General features: G+C 37.0%; 1 protein-coding gene across 1 annotated transcript; it reads right to left on the bottom strand.

Moving 5' to 3' along the window:
* Positions 1-1,462: 1,462 nt before the first annotated feature.
* On the bottom strand, positions 1,463-23,169 carry LOC139729821 (receptor-type tyrosine-protein phosphatase alpha-like). Its single transcript, XM_071640748.1, has 16 exons — positions 20,997-23,169; positions 18,798-18,885; positions 17,840-17,916; positions 14,761-14,797; positions 12,091-12,188; positions 11,222-11,335; positions 10,129-10,280; positions 8,688-8,823; positions 8,159-8,308; positions 6,709-6,808; positions 5,271-5,344; positions 4,496-4,627; positions 3,931-4,059; positions 3,057-3,211; positions 2,298-2,433; positions 1,463-1,812 (listed from the first exon to the last, which is right to left on the bottom strand). The coding sequence occupies exons 1-16, from the start codon at positions 21,045-21,047 to the stop codon at positions 1,735-1,737; spliced, it is 1,707 nt and encodes a 568-aa protein (XP_071496849.1). The 5' UTR covers positions 21,048-23,169; the 3' UTR covers positions 1,463-1,734.
* Positions 23,170-23,497: the final 328 nt, after the last annotated feature.

Below are 23,497 nucleotides of genomic sequence, written 5' to 3'. Positions count from 1 at the left end.
GTATTGATGACATGCATAGGATTATGGATATGCGTTGTGCAGTACGTGCCACAGAACACTGTGGAAAAATACACTTTTGATAGAGGAGATGAAAAGACGAGAAGAGATAGTGTGCTGAATGCTAGCCAAGGTGTTCTTATTTCTCGTGAATGCAGCTCTCATTTCCGTAATACTATATATCCACAGGGGGGTCATCACCGATTCTGTGTGATGATATAAGTGCTGCCTTGTTTGTCGATGGTGCCAAATTTTCCTTTAACGGCCGAACAATAAGTGGAGCATGCGTGTAACGCTGCCAAGATATACAAGGAATTCAACTTGAGTGTGTTTGTGCCACTCGAGCTACAGAGTTTCGAATTAGCAGACACAAAGATCGCACACTATACATCCGCATGATCAAAGTTCATGGTGTATTATCTCGCATATGAGTTTGTGTATTATATTACCTCTCTCCGTTAAGCAAGCATACTTGTAATGTTTTAATGCACACCTTATTTCCCCTTTTTGTCATTGCACGTGTCTTCTTCACAGACTTCAGTCTAGCATTAATTGCTTATGTGTAGTACAACCTCAAGAGCAAGAACCGCCAAGTATATAAGTTAATCGGACCCACGCATGCATAACCATGTGGGATGGAAGCTATAATATACGATACAGCTGTATATTATACAAGCTTAGCTGCTTTCCAGAAAAAGCGACCACTGCACGAACCTTAGTGATTTTACTCTACTGACAAATTACACCTGCTCGTTATACAAACATAAGTATCTTAGGTTCATTTTCGAGCAGGTGTGTCTCGTGTACTTTAATACAATAATACAATCATCACATGCAGCTTAGTCGAGACTACTGTACAGTAACAGGAAGCAACTGTTCAATAATTTCGCATACATGCAACTTCAGTGAGTTGTAGCAGTTTGTTCTACTCGTTTAGGATTTATATAATACCCATAGCTGCAGTATGGTCTACTTTGTACAAATTGTTGAAGGAATGGTCCCCTTTCAACCGATATTAGCTCCTTCTTAAGACTTGAGTATGACGTGCATTGGACATGCATATTGCATATTGTGCATGTATATTGTCCCATTCTACATCATCAAACCCGATGCAACCCGAAAGACAGGAAAAGTGGAGGCACTGTTGAAATCAAGGATGTATACATGTCAGTTATGTCCAAATAAAATACAAAATTGACAAGGTTAAGTATCATTTACAATCTTTGGTGCAAATTACTGTACATCATGATCGCTAGCATGATGATTAGGATCGTCAAACAGTGTGCTCGGTGAAACAGTGACGAATAAGTCATAAAAGTCGATTCACATTGATTTATGAATTTCTTCAGTTTGTAAGATCGCAACTGCTGATCTACATTTTTAACAGTCATGTCGGAAAACATGTCGGGAAAAAAAGGAACCAGCGGGAATTGAACATGACATCTAATACTGTTCGATTCCCGCTGGTTCCATTTTTCCCCCTACATGTTTGTAAAAGATGTAGATTAGCAGTAAGTTGCGATCTTACAAATTTCAAATGTACACAGGGCAAACAAACTGAAGAAAATTCATGCCTAATATCTTCACCTGTCTGCTCAATAATCTCTTGCTATGAATTAGCTTTTCATTGTTTGTAACAACATTTCCATGAGTTGAGAATGGCTTTTTAACAGTGGTCCTTCAAACAGCAGCTCGGTGGTTGGTCAATGCCGTTGACTTTTTGGTTGATATGTAATTTCAGCCCCTGCAATTCTCGTAGATCTCGAAGGAACTGATGTATTCCTGGAGAACGTCGTACAGCAATTGATACTCTTTCTATTTGGGAAGGAAAACAGATCAAACGATGCCATGTATCATATTTTGTTGGTGTGAATACACATAGACAGATGCAAACACAAATACAAAGTAGACACAAACAAACAAACATGAGATTCTCATGTACAAATTATTTTCAGATATTCCTACTGCAGTTCACGCCGCGCGCCGCCTTGCTCGTACAGGTGTATAACTTGTTAACTAAAAATGCTTACGACTAATGACACATAAAGTATGAATGATCTGTGAAACATTTGTCTTTTCACTTTACTACAGTTATTGTGGACGGTAGAATGAAGGATCGCGTATACTAATAATATCTGTTATGGTGATCAAGTATACAATGTCAATCCCTTTAAAAAGGCATATCAGTACTCCCCAATTTTGGCTGTACAATATACCTTCTTTAATCATAACTTGTAAATGGGGCTTAACTGCTTATTGGCATATTTAAAGGAACAACACAGAGGAACAACATTGCTTACCATATGTGAAATGGCCTCAGGTCGGACAGCTCTCATTTTCTTGCACACCTGAAAGATTTCCACGTCTTCTGAACAATCTGCCTTGTCCATTATAGTCAAGAAGGCGCAGAAAGTTGCAGACGTTCCAACGCCATCCCTGTGAGTAGAATTTATGTGCGTGTGTTTTAGGAACGAGGGCGGGAGACGGAAACAGAAAAAAAAGGGGGAAGAGAGAGATAAGCATTCGTGTCAATGTTTCCTATTGGACATGCGACAAAAAGGGCTTATACTAGTATTGATAGAGATAATGATGATAATAGTAACAATAATACAAAGTATTTGTACTGCGTCATCCATCTATAAATCTATTCACTATAGCGCACCCCCCAAAATATATATATATATATATGATTTAAAAAAAAGGTGCACTGACACCTTTTATTCTCACATACATTATAAGAAGAGAATGTATGTACGAACTAATATTATGGCTGCTGGAGCAATGTCAATGTTTCATTTAGATATCAAGCAATACCATGGGAAATCCAATTGTCGGTATCTATCATCAAAATACATTAATAACCAATTTAATACAACGAATCGCGCGGTTTGTTAAATTGGAAAGGTTGTAACGCCCTCGGCAAGGGCAATAACCACCATTTAGAACATTTAAGGCCGTTGAAACCTGAAATATTCTGAAGTTCCCTTTCCCGCCTCCAAACCATTTATAATTCTATCAATATCTTTGATGTCACTGAGCTGGTAACTATCTTCACCAACCTGCAATGAACAAGGATAGGACTGCTGTCATGGCCATGTGTCGGCCAGCTCTTTAAACGAGTCCGCATGAAGATCATGTCCGACGCAGACGGCAGTCCATCATCCTCCACGATGCTACACTCCAGCTGTAGCTGGTAGACAGTCTGCGACGGTCTCTTAATGGTGAGATTAAATGGTGAAGTTAAATGGAAAATCACGAAATCGATAATGTTAGTAAGTCATGATAGATACGAGTATATGGGTTCTTTCACTTTCATTTTCTTAAATCTCCCGTCCTAATTATATGCGTTTACGCATTTCAACGTTTTATTCCTGCACCAATGTATCCAGCACGACCACAAACATACTCACAAACACACACACACACACACACACACCATATATCAAATTACGTCTTTTACCGTTTGTTTCCCCTCATTGAAACAGATTCTTAAATAGATATGAATAGAAACTCGTGATTGATATCTGGTGTAACACATTCGTTTCATAGGTGTTCACCAGTTCAGGACAAAAAAAAAAAAAAAAAAAAAAAACGAAAAAAAAAATCTTTTACATGGTTATACCCCAAGCATACCAAGAGTAAATGTCAAAATATTTATTTTTCCCAAAATGTAAAAACGCACACGAACTAAAAAAAAAAAATCAGAGGAACCAAAAATAGTCCAAGTAACTTTTGAGGATTGATGGTGTTTTGGTATATGGTATATCTTTATTTATTTGTTCATTCATTCGTTCATCAATCTGTTGATGTATTTATTAATTAATTAATCAATTCATTCATTCATTCATTCATTCATTCATTCTTTCATTTATTTAATTATTCATTCTTTCATTTATTTTCACATCCACATGGTGAGGATGATTACTATAATACCTTCGATGTCTGTTTGCGTACAGTCAATGTTCTCTCCACTATACCCGGCACGATGACTTCTTTGGCGCTGGTCACAGCGAAGGGACCACAGATAAGCTCATCATCCTCGGACCAGTACTTTGCGAAGGTCTGGTTATAGGAATTTCAATAACACAGGAATCCGAGTGAATTACCTATGCTTAAAGCCGAATGCCCACTCATAACGAAACGTAACGAAATAGGCAATTCAACACTTGGCACCCCATACAGCCCGCACCAGCTCGCAGGCTCAGGTCGCACAGTGGGCATTCGGCTTAACACTGACGATAATTGATAGCTATACCAATGTGAGCACTCTCCCAACGAATCCCACCATATAATACATGATGGGGATTATCTTTTTTTTTGTACATATTATGTAATGACATGAAAATCTAAAGGACAGCACAAAACGACCAATGACCATAATGTGCACGATTATGACGAGTCATAAATTTTTGGCCATTATGGACCAAAACTTATACACACCCCTCAACAATCCACTGTGCCACGAAAGCCACACATCTTGTATGACCCTGATACCCACCTCATCAGGCGTGTCCCCGTGTAGCATCATGATCCTTGTGACCTTGTAGTCTACCACGAGGCGCCAGAAATCCACCGCTGTGTTTGGGAGCGGACTTTGAGTGGTGATGTACTGATTTCTGGTCTTCCGGCCCTGTAAGTCACAATGTATTATCAAATATATATCATTAACAATGATGCTGATCTATATTATCTACTAATTTTACTGGAAGTCAATAAACTGCCCATCATCCCCACTGAGGAGGTGATAAGAAAATAACACATTTTTTGAAATTATTATTCAGAATCTATATTCAATATTAGAATGTACCATTGGAAGACTAAAACATTTGAAAAAAGCAAAAAAAAAAAACCTTCTGTATTCTTGTGTCACATCATTACGTCACACGCGTAATATGATTTCATCGAGATCTGCAGTGTGAAATCTGATTCAACATGTCTATCATGGCCAACTTTAGTATCTTACAGACATATTATGGAGATTAACACACAGTCTAGTTTAAACACATAAATATTAAAAGGCTTCAGTTCATTGTGTTATTGCAATATATCGTTTTAAAAGGATTTTTTTTTACTGTTTGCAATAATCTTTCGTTTTCATGTACAGTTCCTGCTATATGTGAGGGAGCAAGATAAGACCTGGGATCATTCCTGATTATACGATTGCCCTTCATTTTGAGGACATGGCAATCATACAAATAAGTTGACGATTTTTCATATTACTCGGAATGTTGATCGAAATTAGCTAATGCTAATTGTATCACTGAAAAACAAACCGGGAAGTAAGTTGCGTTGATGTAGTTAGTGCCACCTTCAACTTCAGTCATGAGGTATGGGCGTACTCTGTCGGCTGGTTAGCAGAGAGATGGAATTGCGTCAGAATGAAAAGATTGGAAATGGGATTAAAAGTTATTGTGATAAAACGGTTATATGTCTGTTGATGTATACATATATATGCATGTTTATACCAAACACAAACTGTGATGCCGCTGGGTCGGTATAATATAATAACGATTTGAGGATAAAATTGTAACAATTACGATATATCGACAATACTTTTAAACGTTATTTTCTACTTCATCATAATCAATTGTTCGTAAAGACCTGTGTATGTGCACAACAAATTAGTGAATATATATATATATATATATATATATCATATGTAAATAGATATTATTGTATGTATACTTATATAATAAACAGATTGTATGATACGTGTTCATTTAGACAGAATATAAAAAAGTAAATGAATACCATGCTTTTATATTGGACGCAATGTCACATTATGCATGGAATATACGAACCAGCGCCAGTTCAGTATACGTCAGAAATATCACCAATCGAAATTTACCTCCTTTTTTTATTCATGCCCTTGATAGGAATAATAAATACGCCCTTGGAATTATCAGAACATTAAATTTTTATCAGTTATACGACGGAGTGAGCTTGATCGAGAATAGAAGTATCAGTACATGTCTGAAATACATGCATTGTGTAATAGGTTTGGCCCCCTGCCTGTTTGGTTATACAACTGTATTTAGAAATGAGCTCAAATGAGCAAACCGATATTGAAACTCGTCCGCTTAATATAGTGTCCCCATTTTTTTCCTGGCCTTAATTATGTATCACAATTACACATGTGCGTACGTGTGTGTGTGTGTGTGTGTGCGTGTGTGTGTGTATGTGTGTGTGTGTAAGACAGATAGAAATAGAGAGAGGGGAGGGAGAGAGAGAAAGGAGGAGGAGGAGGAGCGAGAGAGGGAAAGAGTTTGTGTGTGAAGGTTATAACGTTCCCGGAAGGAAGTGCAAACCATTACAATCCATCATTTCATCGTTATATAGTGAAGTATTCAGCTTTGGTGGAGTTCCGCAATATAAGTCTGGGACATAATGATAACACATAACAATATAGAATTTGATCTACCAAAATTCATTATTATTACCAATTAACGTTACATGATTCCTTTCTTTACCCTTATTTCAGCATTGACAATTGTCGTTTTATATCGAGGTGATGAGGACTTGTTTTTTTTTTCAGTCAAAAGGGTTTTCCTGTCACAGCACGGTGCTCACCTACAGTACAATCAAGTGCGCCGTAAACGCATTTAAGCATTGCACATGTGCCCACTAAGCATAATGGAGTGATTCTGAAAGCGTCTCAAGCCTACAAACAGGGAATATGAAAGAAAAGAAAGGCAAAGAAAAGGAACTCACGGGGAACTTTATTTCTGTAACGGTTCTTGCTCAAGTTCTCCTCGCGTGTAGCAGCGCTGACTTCGTCTTCTCCCGGTATTACGGTGTACGATCTTAGCAACTATTTCAGTGGCAGTAGAATGACAGCATCACGGAATTTAAAGCGAATTACACAATTGATATACATACAACACACATATCATCGCTGTTGATATCATCATGTATCATTGCGGACAGAAAGATGGAGATAGATCTTCTTCTCATGATTATTATAGATAATCATGATAAATTGTTATACTAAGGTAGAGTTTGCTTATCAATGCTCTTTCTGAGGGCATAACTATTATCATTGCATAATCATCCAAGTTTGCGTTTTTACACTGTAAATGTTATTACAGGATTTTTTTTGACTAAAATATCTTGTCCAGTGGGAAGCAAAATGAACTCAGGATCTCTCGCCAGGTATTCGTTACACCTCACTGCTTCATTACAAATTTACCACTACCTCTGTTACCAGATTTCACAGAAAACAAGACTTAATTTTCAGTCCTCGCTGATCATTAATGACAAGATTTCACCTAAGGCATAGCGTTTCATAGTGCTTCTCTGCCTGGTGAGTATAATTATTGCCTATGAAAAGTACAGTGTATAACATATTACGGTTAACCACTTAATGTTTAATTAAAAGTTAACGGAAGAGCAGCGTAGTATAACATTTGAATACATCTCATTTCATATCTTAAAGTGATATAATTTCTCCTCCTCTCCCTGGTTTTCTATCTATATATTTATACATTTGCCCATCGAATCAATCAATCAATCCACCTATTCCTTTAAAGGTCCTGTTTACCTTTGGGAACAGTGATTTTAAAAGATTTCAAGATATGACATTTAATGCATATGTGTAGGTCTGTTGTACCACAAAACATCCCATCATATACAATTTTTGCGATAAAGCCTAAAATATAAGGAGATATTTGTAGACGGTTTAGTCTGGAAACATTTTTATTATAACTATTGTTCACATTTTGTATATTTAACAATACTTAACATCGATTCTAGCGATTGAAATTTTTACAGTGGTTGTTTCTACATTGTATCCCTAACTCACATTTTAGAACTATTTTAAAGCACTATTGCTGGGTTTTTGTTTCGTCTGCAAATGGTAAATTATACCTTTAAAATATCTATCAGTGTATAATTCTATCTGTCAGTCATTCTGTCCATCTTTCAAACTATTCATCCTCATCATTATATCCATATGAAGGGGCGGATCCAGTAATTCTGTAAAAGGGGAGGAGCCTTTACAAAATTAAAGGGGGCACACCCATACCCCATTTTTCTATTCATTTCTTTTGCTTCAACAAGAAATAAAGAGGGGCGCGCTCCTGGTGCACCCCCTCTGGATCCGCTACTAATATGAAATAATCTCTAAAATCCTTTATCTGTCTCTCGGCTCTTTTTGTCTTACTTCAAACTCTTCTTGAAGAGATGTGACCCCTGTATCAGGGCTTGGTGTCTTCAAAGCTCTGTAGCGCCTCATAAAATCAACCTTTGGGATTGATGTGTCTCCACAGGTAAGGGCTTCAAGAAGAGTGGCGTAGATGAACTGGTATTGTTCCTGAGTGGAGTGGAGACGAACAGATCATGAAAGAAATGGTAACACGTCGTCAGCACCACCGCTTGGAATTTTCAGTGACTTGGGCTAAGATGTATTGCTATGAGTCTTCTTCACTGGCCTATCTTCGTGATCTATTAGCTCTCCCCGTAAAAAAAAAGGAAAATAATAATGATAATAATAACACTTAGCAGATATCAAGATGGGGAATTAATTGTCGGTTGGTGCACGTGATATCTTTTGATTTCTATCAGTAACATTCATTCATCATATAGAAACGCTGGTTATACATGTATCCTAATGAAAACTTCTGGCTTGAGCTACGGTAAGCTTCAGGTAAGTCTTAGAACTCAGAAATGATTTGTTTTGTTGTTATTCGTACCACAACTTGCACCATCTTTGCCCTGTGCTGCCTCATACCGGCCACGAAGTTGAAGATACCAACAGCTCCCTCGGCGTTCATCTGGTCTACCATGGCGTCCAGTGTGATAAACGTACCAGTCCTCCCGACGCCGGCGCTAGATAATCATATAACGGTTTCTTAACGTTATGGTCTGATGTTTCACAATGTTATCTACAGGTGCACTTTTTTCATTTTCGATGATCCTTTTCCTCTCAAATAAAAGTAAGTAGCAATTCAATTTGGTACAGCTGTTCAACGTTTACAAAATTCACAGTAAGCAACAATTATATAGTGCATATAGTTCACGCATAAAAAAATACACACATATACAAACACTAATCAGCTATGCATTAAGCATTATGTGGGAGTTCGTTATTCTTGGAGGCTTGTCAAAAAGAAATAAACACAAAAGTGGATAAGATTATCAAATGAGGTTCATTGTGGCAATACATCTAGGATTTTTCGGGTTATCATGAAAGGACCAATGAAGCCTCATGAAAGCACCACCAGCATGTAGCAAGGCGAAAGGCGATGTTGTGATAGTATTCCATTAATTGCCCAGACTTAACCTCGTGGGTTGTGGAAAGCTGTAGTGAAAGGGATGGGCTCTAGATCCTTTAGGCTTTGAACTCCCTAGTTTGAATCCAGCCCGATGTATATATATATAACTCTTTTTTTTTACTTGTTGTTTCTCTTTACCAGGGTGTGTAAATGGGCTTGTGGAATTGCAAGAACATTAATGATAATGTACTCTGGAAGAGATAGCACAATGTTTGTACTGAAGAAAACCATACTGTCACGAACTAAGTCTATTATAGACCCAGAAGCAACTCCATCAAACTAAACAATGAATGATAGTATGAACTTATAAAGCGCAAAATATATGTACACATATTTTCTGTACTACAATAGCTACTATTATGCTTGACAAAAATGCACAGTTGAATAAAAAAAGGGGGGGTTGAGTATTGATTTAAAGACTGCTTTAGCTTAGGATTTCCTGATTTCTAATGGAAAGTCATTCTACAGGCTGGGAGCTGAGCAGGCAAATGCTCGGACTCCCAGTTTTTTTGTTTGTTTGTTTGTTTGTTTGTTTGTTTGTTTTTTGCTGTTTTAACATGTTGGGATTAGTAAAAGAATAGTGTCTTTATCATGAGTGTGTTAGCATCCTTTGGTTAGTATCACGTCTCAGATCCTTCGATCATGTGTACGGTAGAAAGTGGTGCATACAACACAGTATAGTATCGATGTCAGTATCAAGAATATCCAATAGCAATCTAGCAATCAATACCCCAAACATAAACACTTACAGGTATACAAATAAAGAAGAGAGAGAGAGGGAGAGAGAGGAGAGAGAGTTTCTATTATCAGTTCTAATGACCAGCTCCTTTATGACGTCAACATTGTAATGCGATAATACCTGCAATGAACTATGATTGGTGACTTGCTTGCACCTTCCCCTTCTCTGGTGACCTCGATGAAGTTCATAAGTTGGGAAGGCTGTTCCGGTACCCCCATGTCAGGCCATGCTGTGTAGTGAAATTGCACCAGTTCTCGGTGTACACCAGCCATCTGCGTGATTTCGACAAGAATCAGTTATCATATCTGTTGACATGATCGTCATCATGTTTCAAATTGACTAAGAGCATGGAAGTACCTTACTGTTAATTTCAATTTTCATAATATTCTATATTCAAATGAGTATGCGCGATTACATAATGTAGAACAACAGCAATGATAATCCTGCATTACATAATGTCACATTATTGTCGATAGATCATAAGTCTGTACATGGTACAGAAATGCATACTGCCGTGATACAAGGCGTCCATAACCCAACCCTTTATGTGCCCAAGATAATTCGACACGAACATCATTCATTTTACAATAATGATTTATTGTATCTGATCCGAAATTAGACATGTAATTCAGACGTTACCGCATGTATTTTAATTGCTATGTTTTATTGGGGTCACGAGTCACGAGTCATACAGCCCGCGAGTTCGACACTAAGCAAACAAGGCCCACGAGACCAATACATTAAACCCCGTGTTGTATCTGTCTAACTCATGGGCTTTATTTGCCTAGTGTCGAACTCGTGGGCTGTATGACCCGTGGGCTGTGTGATTCATGGTTGTCTGTCTCATGGGATGACCCCGTTTTATTGTCGGCATCCGAATATGCCATATGCTGACCTATTTAGCATCAAATCGGCAACATAATGTTTATGATCACTGTACCGCGGAAACATGACACAGGAGTTAAAGGCCATGACAACTATAGGAAGCTAGGTTAAAGAGAAAGTAATGAGCAACGTTCGTCTTAAAATAAATTATCAAAGAAATCAGACTTTAGGTGAACGTTGCAGAAACGTTTCATACATACTTATATATATATATATATATATATATATATATATATATATATATATTATATATTAATAACCGTATCGATGGTATTCCTACCTATATTCTTCCAATAACTTAATCAAAGCAAATTATTTTAATACTTACATCAATGTCAAATCGCCTGATGGTGTAATTCTTGGTCACTTCCTTGCTTTTAGCAGCAACATAAATTTCTCCATAGGAACAACTCTCGTCTGGCCAGTACTGCTCACATTTTCTCTAAAGCGAACAAGATGAAACAGTAGTCAACCAAACCACAGTCACCGCTACTCAGCTCCATAGACTCTTTTTTTTTTCTTCTAAATTTTGATTTCTTTATAGATCCAAAGCATTGATCTGTGTAACTTATAAATTACAGCTCATATAATCTCTAAAGATGAAACTATGGATTAAAATGGTAATGGTTCACAGTGAAATGAGATGCACAATGAGAATCCATTTTTTTAAGACGCACCCACCAAAACCCACTAAGAATCACGAGATGATGATGTCGCAGCGGCAGCCCTTATCATTGCCTTCTAATGTATTATTTGCCTCCTCTTTATACGACTTGTACGTCAGACACCCTCATAAACACTCACAACACACAAAATCCATGTATACTATATGTTTCTTTAACATATTATGTATACGTATTTTTTTTTAGTACATTCAATTCAACTCATTTTATTTTCATTCTGTTTTTTCCAACAAAAGAAATCATCGAGCAAATTGCGTTTACATTATTCACAACAGACCCTCGTAAACACACATAACACTCTCATAAACACACATAACACACAAAATCCAAGTACACTATGTGTTTCTTTATCATTTTATGTATACCTATATTTTTTAAGTACGTTCAATTCAACTCATTTCATTTTCATTCTGTTTTTCCAACAAAACAAACCATTAAACAAATAGCGTTTACATTATTCAAGACAGATATGATTATGCAACTTTCTATGTGATCGCTACAGCGCTTTCCAAACCTTCTTGCCCTCCACGAGATTAGTAAGCATGATGACCCTTTTGCAGCCATACTTCCAGATCATGCGCCAGAAATCATTTATGCTGGCAACTGCCGGCCCTGAGAAATATAATTAACAAGCGGTTACAAGAAATTTTATCATAATAGTCATCCACAGGAAAAAAAAAAGGAAAAAAAATGCGATGGGGAAAATTAAACCACTTCAACCTTATGAAGAAGCAGTCTGTAAAAACAAAGCGTGGGAAAAACCATAATTGGGTCTAGAGTTTCCATTCCAGTTTGTGACTTCCGCGTGTAGTGTTTCAAACCTCAGACCGCAAGGCGGAATATGTACGGAATTAGTCCATGGGCAAGGCCAGATATTGGTACCACATGAGGTGGCAAAATCTTTTTGGTGTCATTTTGTTTGTCGGTCATAGATATGCTTATCAAGCTACGATTTCCAAATGAGTAGCTTAGTCATAATAAATGAATTTTTAACCAATTTGGTCTCGTTGTTATATCCCTATACTTCTGAATCGAGACTAACCGCTGTCTTCTGTATGTCCACAGGTGTTCTGTTGTAAACGCGATGCGCTTAGTCTTTATTCAAGGCAGCGAAGGGAATATCCAGAGGTTATGATGTCCACATCTCTTAGTCTTTATTCAAGACGGCGAAGGGAATATCCAAAGCTTATGATACAGTGTATATCCCTTTATTAAAAACAAAAAAGCAATTCCTCGTGGATTTTGCCGTATTTTTCAATTACTCATCATTTTCCGGTGAAAACAATAAGGTGAAAACGCTAATGCCACGCCAATGTCGCTTTATTTCCCTCCAACAATGAAAGATAATGCAAAAACAAATGTATCCGGACTAAATACATTATAATAAATAATATTGTAAATGAACAGAGTGATTTTTTTTTTCAAAACTAATGTATTCGTTTAGAGGGTAGTATAAAAACAGTATAGATAATCCCTTTTATAAGGAACTTTAGATATGATAACGGTACATTGTTTTGTTTGTGTTTCTTTTTAGCAGTGTTTACCAGAATATTGTTGTTAATCAGGCAAAAAAACAAAACACACACACACACACACACACAGACATGGAAACAATTGTCACATAATGTAAAGACGCAGTATTGTAGCAGAAATTAAGAACACATTGACAGGACAATGAAGGTCAAAGAGAAAAAAAGAATGGGGGGAGAAGAAAGAAAGAGAGATCTGATGCCACGCAACTCCATCACCAGCTGGAAGTACGAATAGAAGTCGTCCCGGAGATCAAGGTGAGTTGTTACATTTCACTGTGCTTCTATTTTAATATAACCGGTGAAATTTTGATGGTGTCATTTTTTAGAGCATCATTATCATGCTGAATATATGTGCCAAATTTCAGAGGAATTGGTGTAAAAGCCTTGAAATTATCAAAGGTCACACTCTGCCTGTCTTTGGTCAAAGAGCGTCAAAAAATATTTGGTCTTGGTCGGGTTAATGGCTGAAATCTATGACTAAGCTACTACTCTGGAAATGCTATCATAGCAAAATATAATCCTTAGATATGAGCCATTTCAAAATGCACAGCTAGAACTTGCCACCTCAGGTGGTACCAATAACCCATTTTCGGGTCTTGACTCATGGACTAATTATGTGAAAATTGTTTCCGTTTCTGTTTTTTGTTTTTGTTTTGTTTTTGTTTTTGTTTTTGACTAATTAACAACAATTTTCTGGTAAACACTGCTAAAAACAAAACAAAAAACAAAACAAAACAATGTACCGTTATCATATCTAAAGTTCCTAATAAAAGGGATTATCTATACTGTTTTTATACAATCCTCTCAACAAATACATCAGTTAAACAAAAATCACTCTGTTCATTTACAATATGATCGTTATTACAACGTATTGTAGTGTACCGGTACATTGTTTTTGCAGTATCTTTTAATTGTTGGATGGAAATAGCGCGACATTGGCGTGATACAGTGTATATCCCTTTATCTAAAAACAACAACAAAGCTTTGGATGTCCCTTCGCCGTCTAGATGAAGACTATAAAGCGCACCGCGTGACAGCTGGGGACATCGTAACCCTTTGGATATTTCCTTCGCTGCCTTGAATAAAGACTAAGCGCACCACGTTTACAACAGAACACCGTCCTGTGGACATACAGAAGACAGCGCTCTTCTTTGCATAGAAGAAGTGTAGGGATTTAAAAACGAGACCAAATTGGTTAAAAATTCATTTATTTCGACTAAGCTACTCATTTGAAAAATGCTATCATAACTTGATAAGCATATCTATGCCCGACAAACAAAATGACACCAAAAAGGTTTTGCCACCTCAGGTGGTACCAATCCCATTTTTCGGGTCTTGGCCCATGGTCTAAATATCATGATATCTAGATATCATAAATTAACTGAATATTGAAAAATGTGAAATTGTAAATTTCACCCTGTATACAAAGTAATTGTAGTAAATCTATTGATCGTTCATTCATTGAACTGGCTTTTAAGCCGTATGGATACGGACAGACAGACCGCAGATATATCCATTTTCAGTCATATTTATAAACAATGTAAAACATAACAAGATCAATAAGTTCAAGTTCTGATGACACACACGCACACACACATACACACACACAATTAGTTTTGACACATAATATACAGAAATGAAGGACAACATACCTTGAGCAGCTATGTACTTCTTTGGTGCATCATAACCCTAAATCAAAAAAATACATTTCTTAAAATTTATACGAGTGTTCAAAAATAGTGTAAAAATTGCATCAATGATATGCAAAAGAAAACGAAAGATAACACAAAGTATGATGTTAAGAAAACTATGCAAAATTCAATCAATTCAATCAATTCAATCAATCATAGTTTATTTCCAATCAACGAAAATCAAAACATAGTACAAAGTATACATGTCATGAAATAATATTGTTCAAACATTTGCAAAAGATTCATGTAGTATCTGAGATAAAGTATATAACAACATATATTTATATATATATATACTACAATTAGGAGGAACAATACATATACTTCGTGGGCGTGCGGAAAATAGATTCGATTATGGAAAATAGTGATCCACTTAAAAGCAAAGCTTGTGGGACGTGGATTGCTAGATAAATAATGAGTAAATAATATATTACTCGAGATTTTTTTTTTATAGCTATTATATTTGATATAGATTATTTAAGTCATTTGTAAAGATATACACGTAGTAATATTGAGATACGCAGGTCGGGAAAAAAATAAGAATAGAATATCAATGCTAATGCCCGGACACTGTTCACTGAACCACGTGTACCGGGAAAATATGACAAGGACAACACACTCGTACACACATTACCCACACACATATAAGACGAAAGACAGTACCGAGAGGAGAGAAGACGGTAACAATACAAGTCTACGAAGAACAAAAGACAGGAAAGGAAGAGGAGAGAAGAAAGAAGAGGGGTCTGCATACAGGAAATCAATATATATAACAGGCCTCAAATTCGGTCCCCGCCCGAAACCTGGACCTACCATAAACACACTTGAAAGTACATCAATGTTTATCTCAGAGCATTTGTGGTTTTAGTCAAGATCTTTTTTTAATCATATGCAGTTTTTTTATGATTAGGCGGTTCTAGAGTTTGTGACACTTATTCTAGTGGTAAAGGCTGCCAAGTTAAGCCCTTTTTACACTTGTGTTTCTTAACCCCGGACTTTCTCTGACCCAGGACTATCGTTAGTCCCGTACCAATTTTTTCAGCTTTTTACACTCGCCAATTAGTCCCGTACTATCTCTTGTCCGAGGCTAAGGAGAAAACTGACCTTTTTACACTCGTATTTCTTAGCCCCGGACTTTCCAAACCACATGAATATTCATGATTACGCTGTGTACTGTACACGTACACGCACGCACCGGCAGCACTTGATTACCTCGTTTCTGATTGGTCAGTGAGGGTCGGACTTCGTCTCCGTCGCTTTATAGCCCAGGATTATTTTTTCGTTCTGTTTACACTCACTTGCTTGGCACCGCAATTGCGGTGCTAACCCTGCTATTTTGCAGGGCCAGATAGTACCGGACTATCGGTGGGGCTAGCCCACTTTGGCAAAAACTAGTGTAAACAGAAACTGGGCTGAGGGTAGTCCCGCACCAACGGTGGGGCTAAGGGGGGGGGGGGCCTTAGCAAAAATTTACAAGTGTAAAAAGCCCTTACGATCCTAACTTACCCCAGCTCCTCCCCCCCCCCTCATCAGCGACCCCCTGACTTCCTACTGTAGACACCAATGTAGGCCTACTTACACAATGCACTAACTTTGCTTTTCACGTCTGGTTCTGGGAATGATGCACGTTTGCAAATGTTCTACGATACTCTAGCGATAACATTTGTCAAGTTTGTTAAAAGTCTGGCCACAGCAGGCGTTTCAAACAGATTAAAATGTGAAAACTGGGTCCTGACTTGATTCTTCCCCCGGCCCCCTGCCGGCACCGCCTTTCTCATTGACAAGCTTAAAACTACAGCCACTAATGTAATTTACTCATAGCACAAACTGAGCCAATATTTTCAGGCTTTCAAAATTCCTTGAGTTTGGGTTGTTGTCGGTCTCCCCCTTTCCCCATCTCCTTGACATTGTGCTCCAGGGGTTCTCACATTTACAAAATGGTTACAGCTCATTATTCCGAAGGTTCGTTATTCCGAAGGCTCTTTATTCCTAAGATTCGTTATTCCGGAGGTTCATTGATCCGAATTTCATTTTCGGATTAACCAATCTTCGGAATAACGAACCTTTGGAATAACACCACAAATTTTCAGATTAACGAACCCTTTTTCATTTTCGGATTAACGAACCTCTAGGTATAGGGAATTTGCGTGTTTCGGATTAACGACCCTTCGGAATAACGAATCTTCAGAATAGCGAACCTTCGGAATAACGAACAGCATCCTACAAAATTGCATGCCCATTTATACAACAACAGTTAATATAATGTATTTATCACCCTTGCGATAATACCTGTAAAGTTGGGAAAAAATTTGACCATGCGTTTTAAAGAAAGAGATGTAAATGTAAAATCAGACTCCAATTCGGACCACTACCACTCCCCTTCCCTTCCGGGCCCCGAGGGGCACCTTAAATTGGTTCCGCCACGAACTTGAAAGTACGCAGTCATCATGTACTTAGTATTAATGCCTCTCTATCAGTTCTGGTTTTAGAGAAGAAGGCTTTTTCAACATTAATTTCGTAATTTGTCGGAGGGGTGCATGTGGTGCCTATTCATATTGAGATCACACCTCCCTTGCATGCTATCTGCCGTGTTATATCTGCCGTGTTAGGTCAAGGTCCTTCGATTGGTTTTCCAGGAGAAGATGAAAATGCATAAAAAGATGTACGCAACGCGACACGGACGCCAGAGCATGTTGATCGGAATATTTGGCGTGATACTTTGGCTCAGATTAGAGAACAAATGACACAAAATACAAATATGTATATATGATATCATATAGAGTACACATAATCCATACACATACATACACATTTACATGCATAAAGAAATCTGTTAGGTCACGCAAGAGTGAGAACAGAAAACTTCATATTTAAAGTGTTCTTGCTCAACCACGACACGAATCCATCTATGCACTGAATACATGGAATCTATGACGTATAGTAATGAACAGAGGATTAAATCACTACCAGTCATCATTGTAATGCATTAAATTGTATAAACAAAAGAAATATGAACTTAAAGAGAGCGCTTTGTGCTTACGTGTATCCACGATGCATTAATGTAATCAGAATTTGGATCTTTCCCACGCAAGTTCAACTTTACTCGAGAATGGTCATCTGTACAAGGCATGAAGGTACAGATTATTTCACACATTAACTCAGTCATAAGCATGACTTTGAAAGATATAAAAATACATAATTATATATATATATATATATATATATATATATATACATATATATATATATACATATATATATATATATATATATATATATATGTGTGTGTGTGTGTGTGTGTGTGTGTGTGTCTGTGTGTGTGTGTGTCTGTGTGTGTGTGTGTGTGGTTGGTTGGTTGGTTTGCTTTATTTCTGCATTTTCTTTCTCCAAATACAATATTGTAAATGAAAACAAAGTGATATCGAGTATGCAAAAAAAAAAAACCACACACAAGGAGAATTTCACATACAAATGAATATAGGAAATGACAATTTCGTAACAAAATCAGTCTGTTATGACATATGAATCAAAACAACGTATTAAGGCATACTGTATTTATGAACAAAGGAGAAATCAATACAGAGTATCGTTGTCATGCGCAGAGCTTGACGTGGACGTGTGTGTTCTAATCAGTTTGACAGTCAAAATGAGGTGTTTGATTGTTGAATGCAATTTTGCACAACTTTACTGTGAACAAAGTGATACGAAAGGCAAGTCAAAGAATGCAACAACTGCCTAGAGGAAATTGTTAAGTATTAAAAAAGCGCTGATTACGTCGCACTGTGCAACTTTGCTAATGTACCATAACTTTAATAGTTCCTGGCATTTTGTTTGCAGCAGTATACAGTTTAAGTCAACTGTTTTCTGGGAATATGGTACAATTCGAAAAACCAGGAGGCTGGCATTAACATTAACTACTAGTATTTTCAAAAACTTTTTTTTGTGTGTGTGTGTTACTGTTCATAAATTGTTTTATATGTCAGGGGAAAACAACTTACATGGTAAGACGTTCAGGAAACGGTTCTTCTTCTGGTTTTCTTTCTTGTTAGCCACATCGGTCGGATACGTGACTTCTAATTGAAAAATCTAATTTGCGAATTTTAGAACAGATGTAATCATTAATAGAACATAGAAATTGTAAATTACCGCCAGGATTACATTATCTAATTCTAAGGTTGATTTTTTTGTTTGTTTAACAATTTGTATGCGATACCATTATATCACTCAAATAATGCATGCAGTAAAAGTATGTGCATAATTATTTTTACACACAATTTATTATATGTGTATACATAATCATTATACATTACACATGTGTGTAAGCATATGTGTCGGTTGCCATGTCAACTGTAGAATGCCAGTTTACATAGATTCCAGTTGACGACTACTGGTTTGTATATCACTGAGTCGACATGGGACAGGGACTATTAATAAGCAAATGCTTATGAGCAAATGAAGCCAAATTAGACATATGGATTGAGTTCATGTGACAATAATAGTAGAAGACATCATCGAAGATAGGAAGAGCGTAGGGACACTGTAGGCCAACAGTACGTCGAAAAGTTATGAATCTGCAAAATTTCAGTGCAGCAATCGCTTGGTGAGAGGACTACTGCAGTTCTTGATGCCGCATTTGAACAATATAGGAAACTGCAAGGAGAAATCAAATAAGACGGTTCAAGAGAATAGAACACTGAAGTTTCATTAAGTAAGAAGCAAGAGAAAATCTGAGATCGAGACAGCGCTTTACGCTAGCGCGCTGTCGCATACACGTACTGCAACGCATGCAAGCTCACTGAGTGTGCCATGCTCTTATGGCGGGCCTGTGACGAAATTCAACACACCATTCAACTATACAGCCCTGGAATGGATGTCAACCAATCAGAATGCAAGAAACCGTACAACTATGAAACTGTGCAACTGTGCAACTGTGCAACTATGCAACTGTGCAACTGTGCAGCCCTAGAATGCTTGTATGGTTGTCACTCGTACGAGCCGAAGTGCCTTCAATCGACCAACTGTATATCTCTGCATGCATTACAGAACCCCTGTCAGGTTTTAACCAATCGGAACGCGAAAAACTCAACAGACATTCTAAATACATCAGTGTAAGAACGGCTGTAGGGTTTTAACCAATCAGGATGCGAAAAAACTCGACAGACATGCATTAATACATGAGTGTAGGAACGTCAGCAGGGTTTTAGCCAATAAGGACGCGACTCTCGGCGTGCGTGCAATGGAGCAAATTGTGTGGATCCAAAATTGCACGGATGAAGACGTCATAGCGAAATAGGTCGAATAATTTTTTTTTTCTGAAAGAGCCATTATTGTTCATATACACTCTGATTTTTTTTTTTGTAATGAAATAATGAGGTAAGTTTAATAGGCCTCTTGCCAATGCTTAAAAACACTTAACACATTCCTCACTTTCAAGGCTGATAACGTTTTGAAAGATGGTGATAATGCGTTTAGAATTATTGTCAGCTATAAATAGACTGTATTTAATGAGTGTGTAACTCTTATTACAGCCTCATCTGACGATATCTTCATTGTGGTTGCTACAGCGATTAAATCCTGTCGTTTGTCCCAACCACTGGACAGAGGGCACCTCGGTGAGATTAATTACGTGAATATACCCTAAATCCTAAACCTTTTTTCTTTATTGGAAAATACTTTTCCAGAATTTGCACTTTTTAGAATCATTTAGATAGGTCAGGAATGTCCATTGTATAGAATCACATACCACAGATAGGTGCAACCCTTGGAGAGCTACTATGCACTTCGTCCCCCCCCCCTTTTTTTTAAGATCCAAAATTATGTGTTGGGGAGGGGCTGAATCACCATTACATAAATGTATATAACTGATAGCTAATGATTGTCTCACAACATGAACTTGATAACAGACAAAACATATTCTTGACTTTGATGCAGTTGTCTTAAGAAATACCTATAGTAAGGATAAACATATCCGTATAACTTTTTTTTACTCTTAAAATCGCTGATATCCTAATAAGGAGAAATATACAAAAGATAACATACGTTTCTCCTCAAAATCACTTACTATTATTTGCCAATCGCCCCTTTTAATTTTCGGCAATATCAAACTCAAAGTGTCATACTCAGAATAGCTTTCGCTCAATGTAAATTGGAAAGTAGTTAAGTAAGGTGTTCCGAAGAGTGAATGTAAATATCTCTACCTCAAATTCGTCCTGAAAGCCAGTGACCCCTCTTGAGTTAATATTGGTCATGTACTCCGCCAGCCGGTCTGTTGGAATCGCTGGTCGTTGTAATTTATCTTGGTGGACGTTCTCATAGATCAATGCCCCTTGGTTGATCTCGTCATAACTGTCGACATCATCGTTATCATTGCTTCCATTGGAACTTGACGCAGCGAAACAAGCAGGCTGAAGTCTTTCGTCTTCAAAGAGATTTTTCCAAAAAAAAAGAGAGAAAAAATAGATATTTCCCGGAGTTATCACGACATGCACTGCGTTGCTCGATTATGCATATCTATAGAAAAAATATTCGTGATCACACAAACACTCTTCCCAGAGCTATCACTTTATGACTGTCTGGAGGCGATTATGTTAATGAGATCAGAGCCACCAAGAAAATGAGATAAAAGGTTTTGTATTTGTTTTATTTTTGTATTTAGTTTTGTTCTTAGTTCATTACACCATTTGATACTCGAGCTCCACTGCCTGGAATTCTCTTCCCACTGAATTGCAAAAAGCACCAACTCTTTTGATTTTTTTAAAGGTTTTATAAACGTACCTTTATAAAGACATACATTGTGAAATACTGTAGCAGTTCTTAGTTATTCTATGTTTTTAAATATATGTAGAGCCGCCACTACATATCTATTTTGCCTATGATGTTTATGTGTATATTGAATTTTGATTGTTTTCTTTTTCTTGCATTTTAATTTTGTGAGCTTTTCCTGCACGGGGGATTCCTTAGATATTTCATTACGTATGGTTTTATTCTTTTCATTGATTGATTGATTGATTAATTGTAATGATGGTTATTTGCAACTGCCGGACTGTCATTTTTTTTCCAGTCACTTACCATATTTCATCTCTGTATTTCAGTAGGCCTACATATCGAAATGTAGGTGGTTGCGTCACATTTTTTGACACGTTTATGTACATGTATAATGACCAACGCCGGTGTCGTATTACTGTATACAGTATTGCGTGTGTTTCTAGAAGGTGTATTATGTATAATGTGCATTGTCTGTGTGAGTATAGTATTTGCGTATGTGATCTTGTGTTGTATCACTGCATGTGGTACGAGTGAGTGTGCATTGTGTGAAGGCATGTGTGTGTGTGTGTTTGCGTGTGTGTATGTGTGTAACTGAGTGTGCTGTGTGTGAACTGTGGTTTTAACTGAGTGCCTGATGCTGTATAAATGGGGTTGCTGAAAACTGCGTCTTGTGTGTATTGATTTTGATTGGTGTGAATAGTGGGCAGCATATACTAAAAAAACTCAGAATTTTTGGAAGAATTGCACATTTGTATCCCAGTCCGGCAATTCTTTTGTTCTAAATCTGTTGGAAAATGTTTTTATTATTCTTTTATGTTGTCATTTTTACAGTTTCCCCTTTGCAGGAAATTGCATTGTTTTACACAGGACTGTAAAACAGCTTTTAGCTGTTCGTTTTTAATCCTGTATAAATATGTTTCAATAAATGAATAAATCAAGTAATATGCGCCGGCTTAAGCTCTGACATTACAGTGTCGGTATCTCAATGATTGGAAATATATGAGGCATTGTTTCTCATCTTGTTTATAGTAATATCAAAGAGCAGATAAAAGAATATAAAGGAAATAAAGTAATTGAAAAACAATTATATTCTGTGCATATTCTACAATAAGCAGTGATACATACACACTTAAGCTGCAAATGTACAATAAGACACTCTGTTAGAAATTGTAAAGTCAAGCTCTGCTCTTTTAATGGTGAAATGAAAAGAAACACATGTACAGAGAACATTTATGAAACGAAAAGTTTGTCAAGCGAGAATTGTTCAGGGTATGATTTTTTTTTAATGAATGTCAGTTGTATATGTTGTCTACAGAAACCAAGAATGACTGACATCACTTTGCTGTATATTTCTGGCAAATGAAGTGTCTTCAAATGTAAAGGCTATAAGCTTGCAAGCAGAATAGTGCTTATATAATATATTTCGGTGTCTACAATTCAATTTTACAGAATAGCAATGCTGTGAACAACCTGACATTGATTGATTGATTGATTGATTGATTGATTTTATTTCTGCCTTTTTCCAAATCACACATAACAAAAGATACACATATTTGGAAATCACGTTACACGACATTTAAGCAAGCATATACTGTCTTACAAATTAATTCAAGGTACATATGTGACCGTGCACCTAAAAACGAACATAAAGTCGCACACATTGATTTTGCGTGAGGACTGAAAATATTAAAAGTGAAATGGGTCAACCTAGCCGAACTTGACTTTTTCATATTTTCTGAAAGAGCGGGTCTTCTTTTACATTATGCTAAAATTTGGTATCATAAAACGGGCAGGAAAGTGTGTTTTTTTAGCAGTTTATCTCGAACATTTTTGGTCGAATAGTGTGATTAGGTGTGTCTTTAGAATCCCTTTTTCATTTCTGAAAAACCCTTTTGAAAGGATAGTGCTACTGCATTGAAAGTTGGCACTAATT

This window comes from Diadema antillarum, unplaced genomic scaffold (assembly GCF_040938485.1).
Source record: "Diadema antillarum isolate AM-2024a unplaced genomic scaffold, OU_Dant_1.0 seq00000264_RagTag, whole genome shotgun sequence".
NCBI lineage: Eukaryota > Metazoa > Echinodermata > Echinoidea > Diadematoida > Diadematidae > Diadema > Diadema antillarum.
This window is presented reverse-complemented; position numbering and strand designations above follow the sequence as displayed.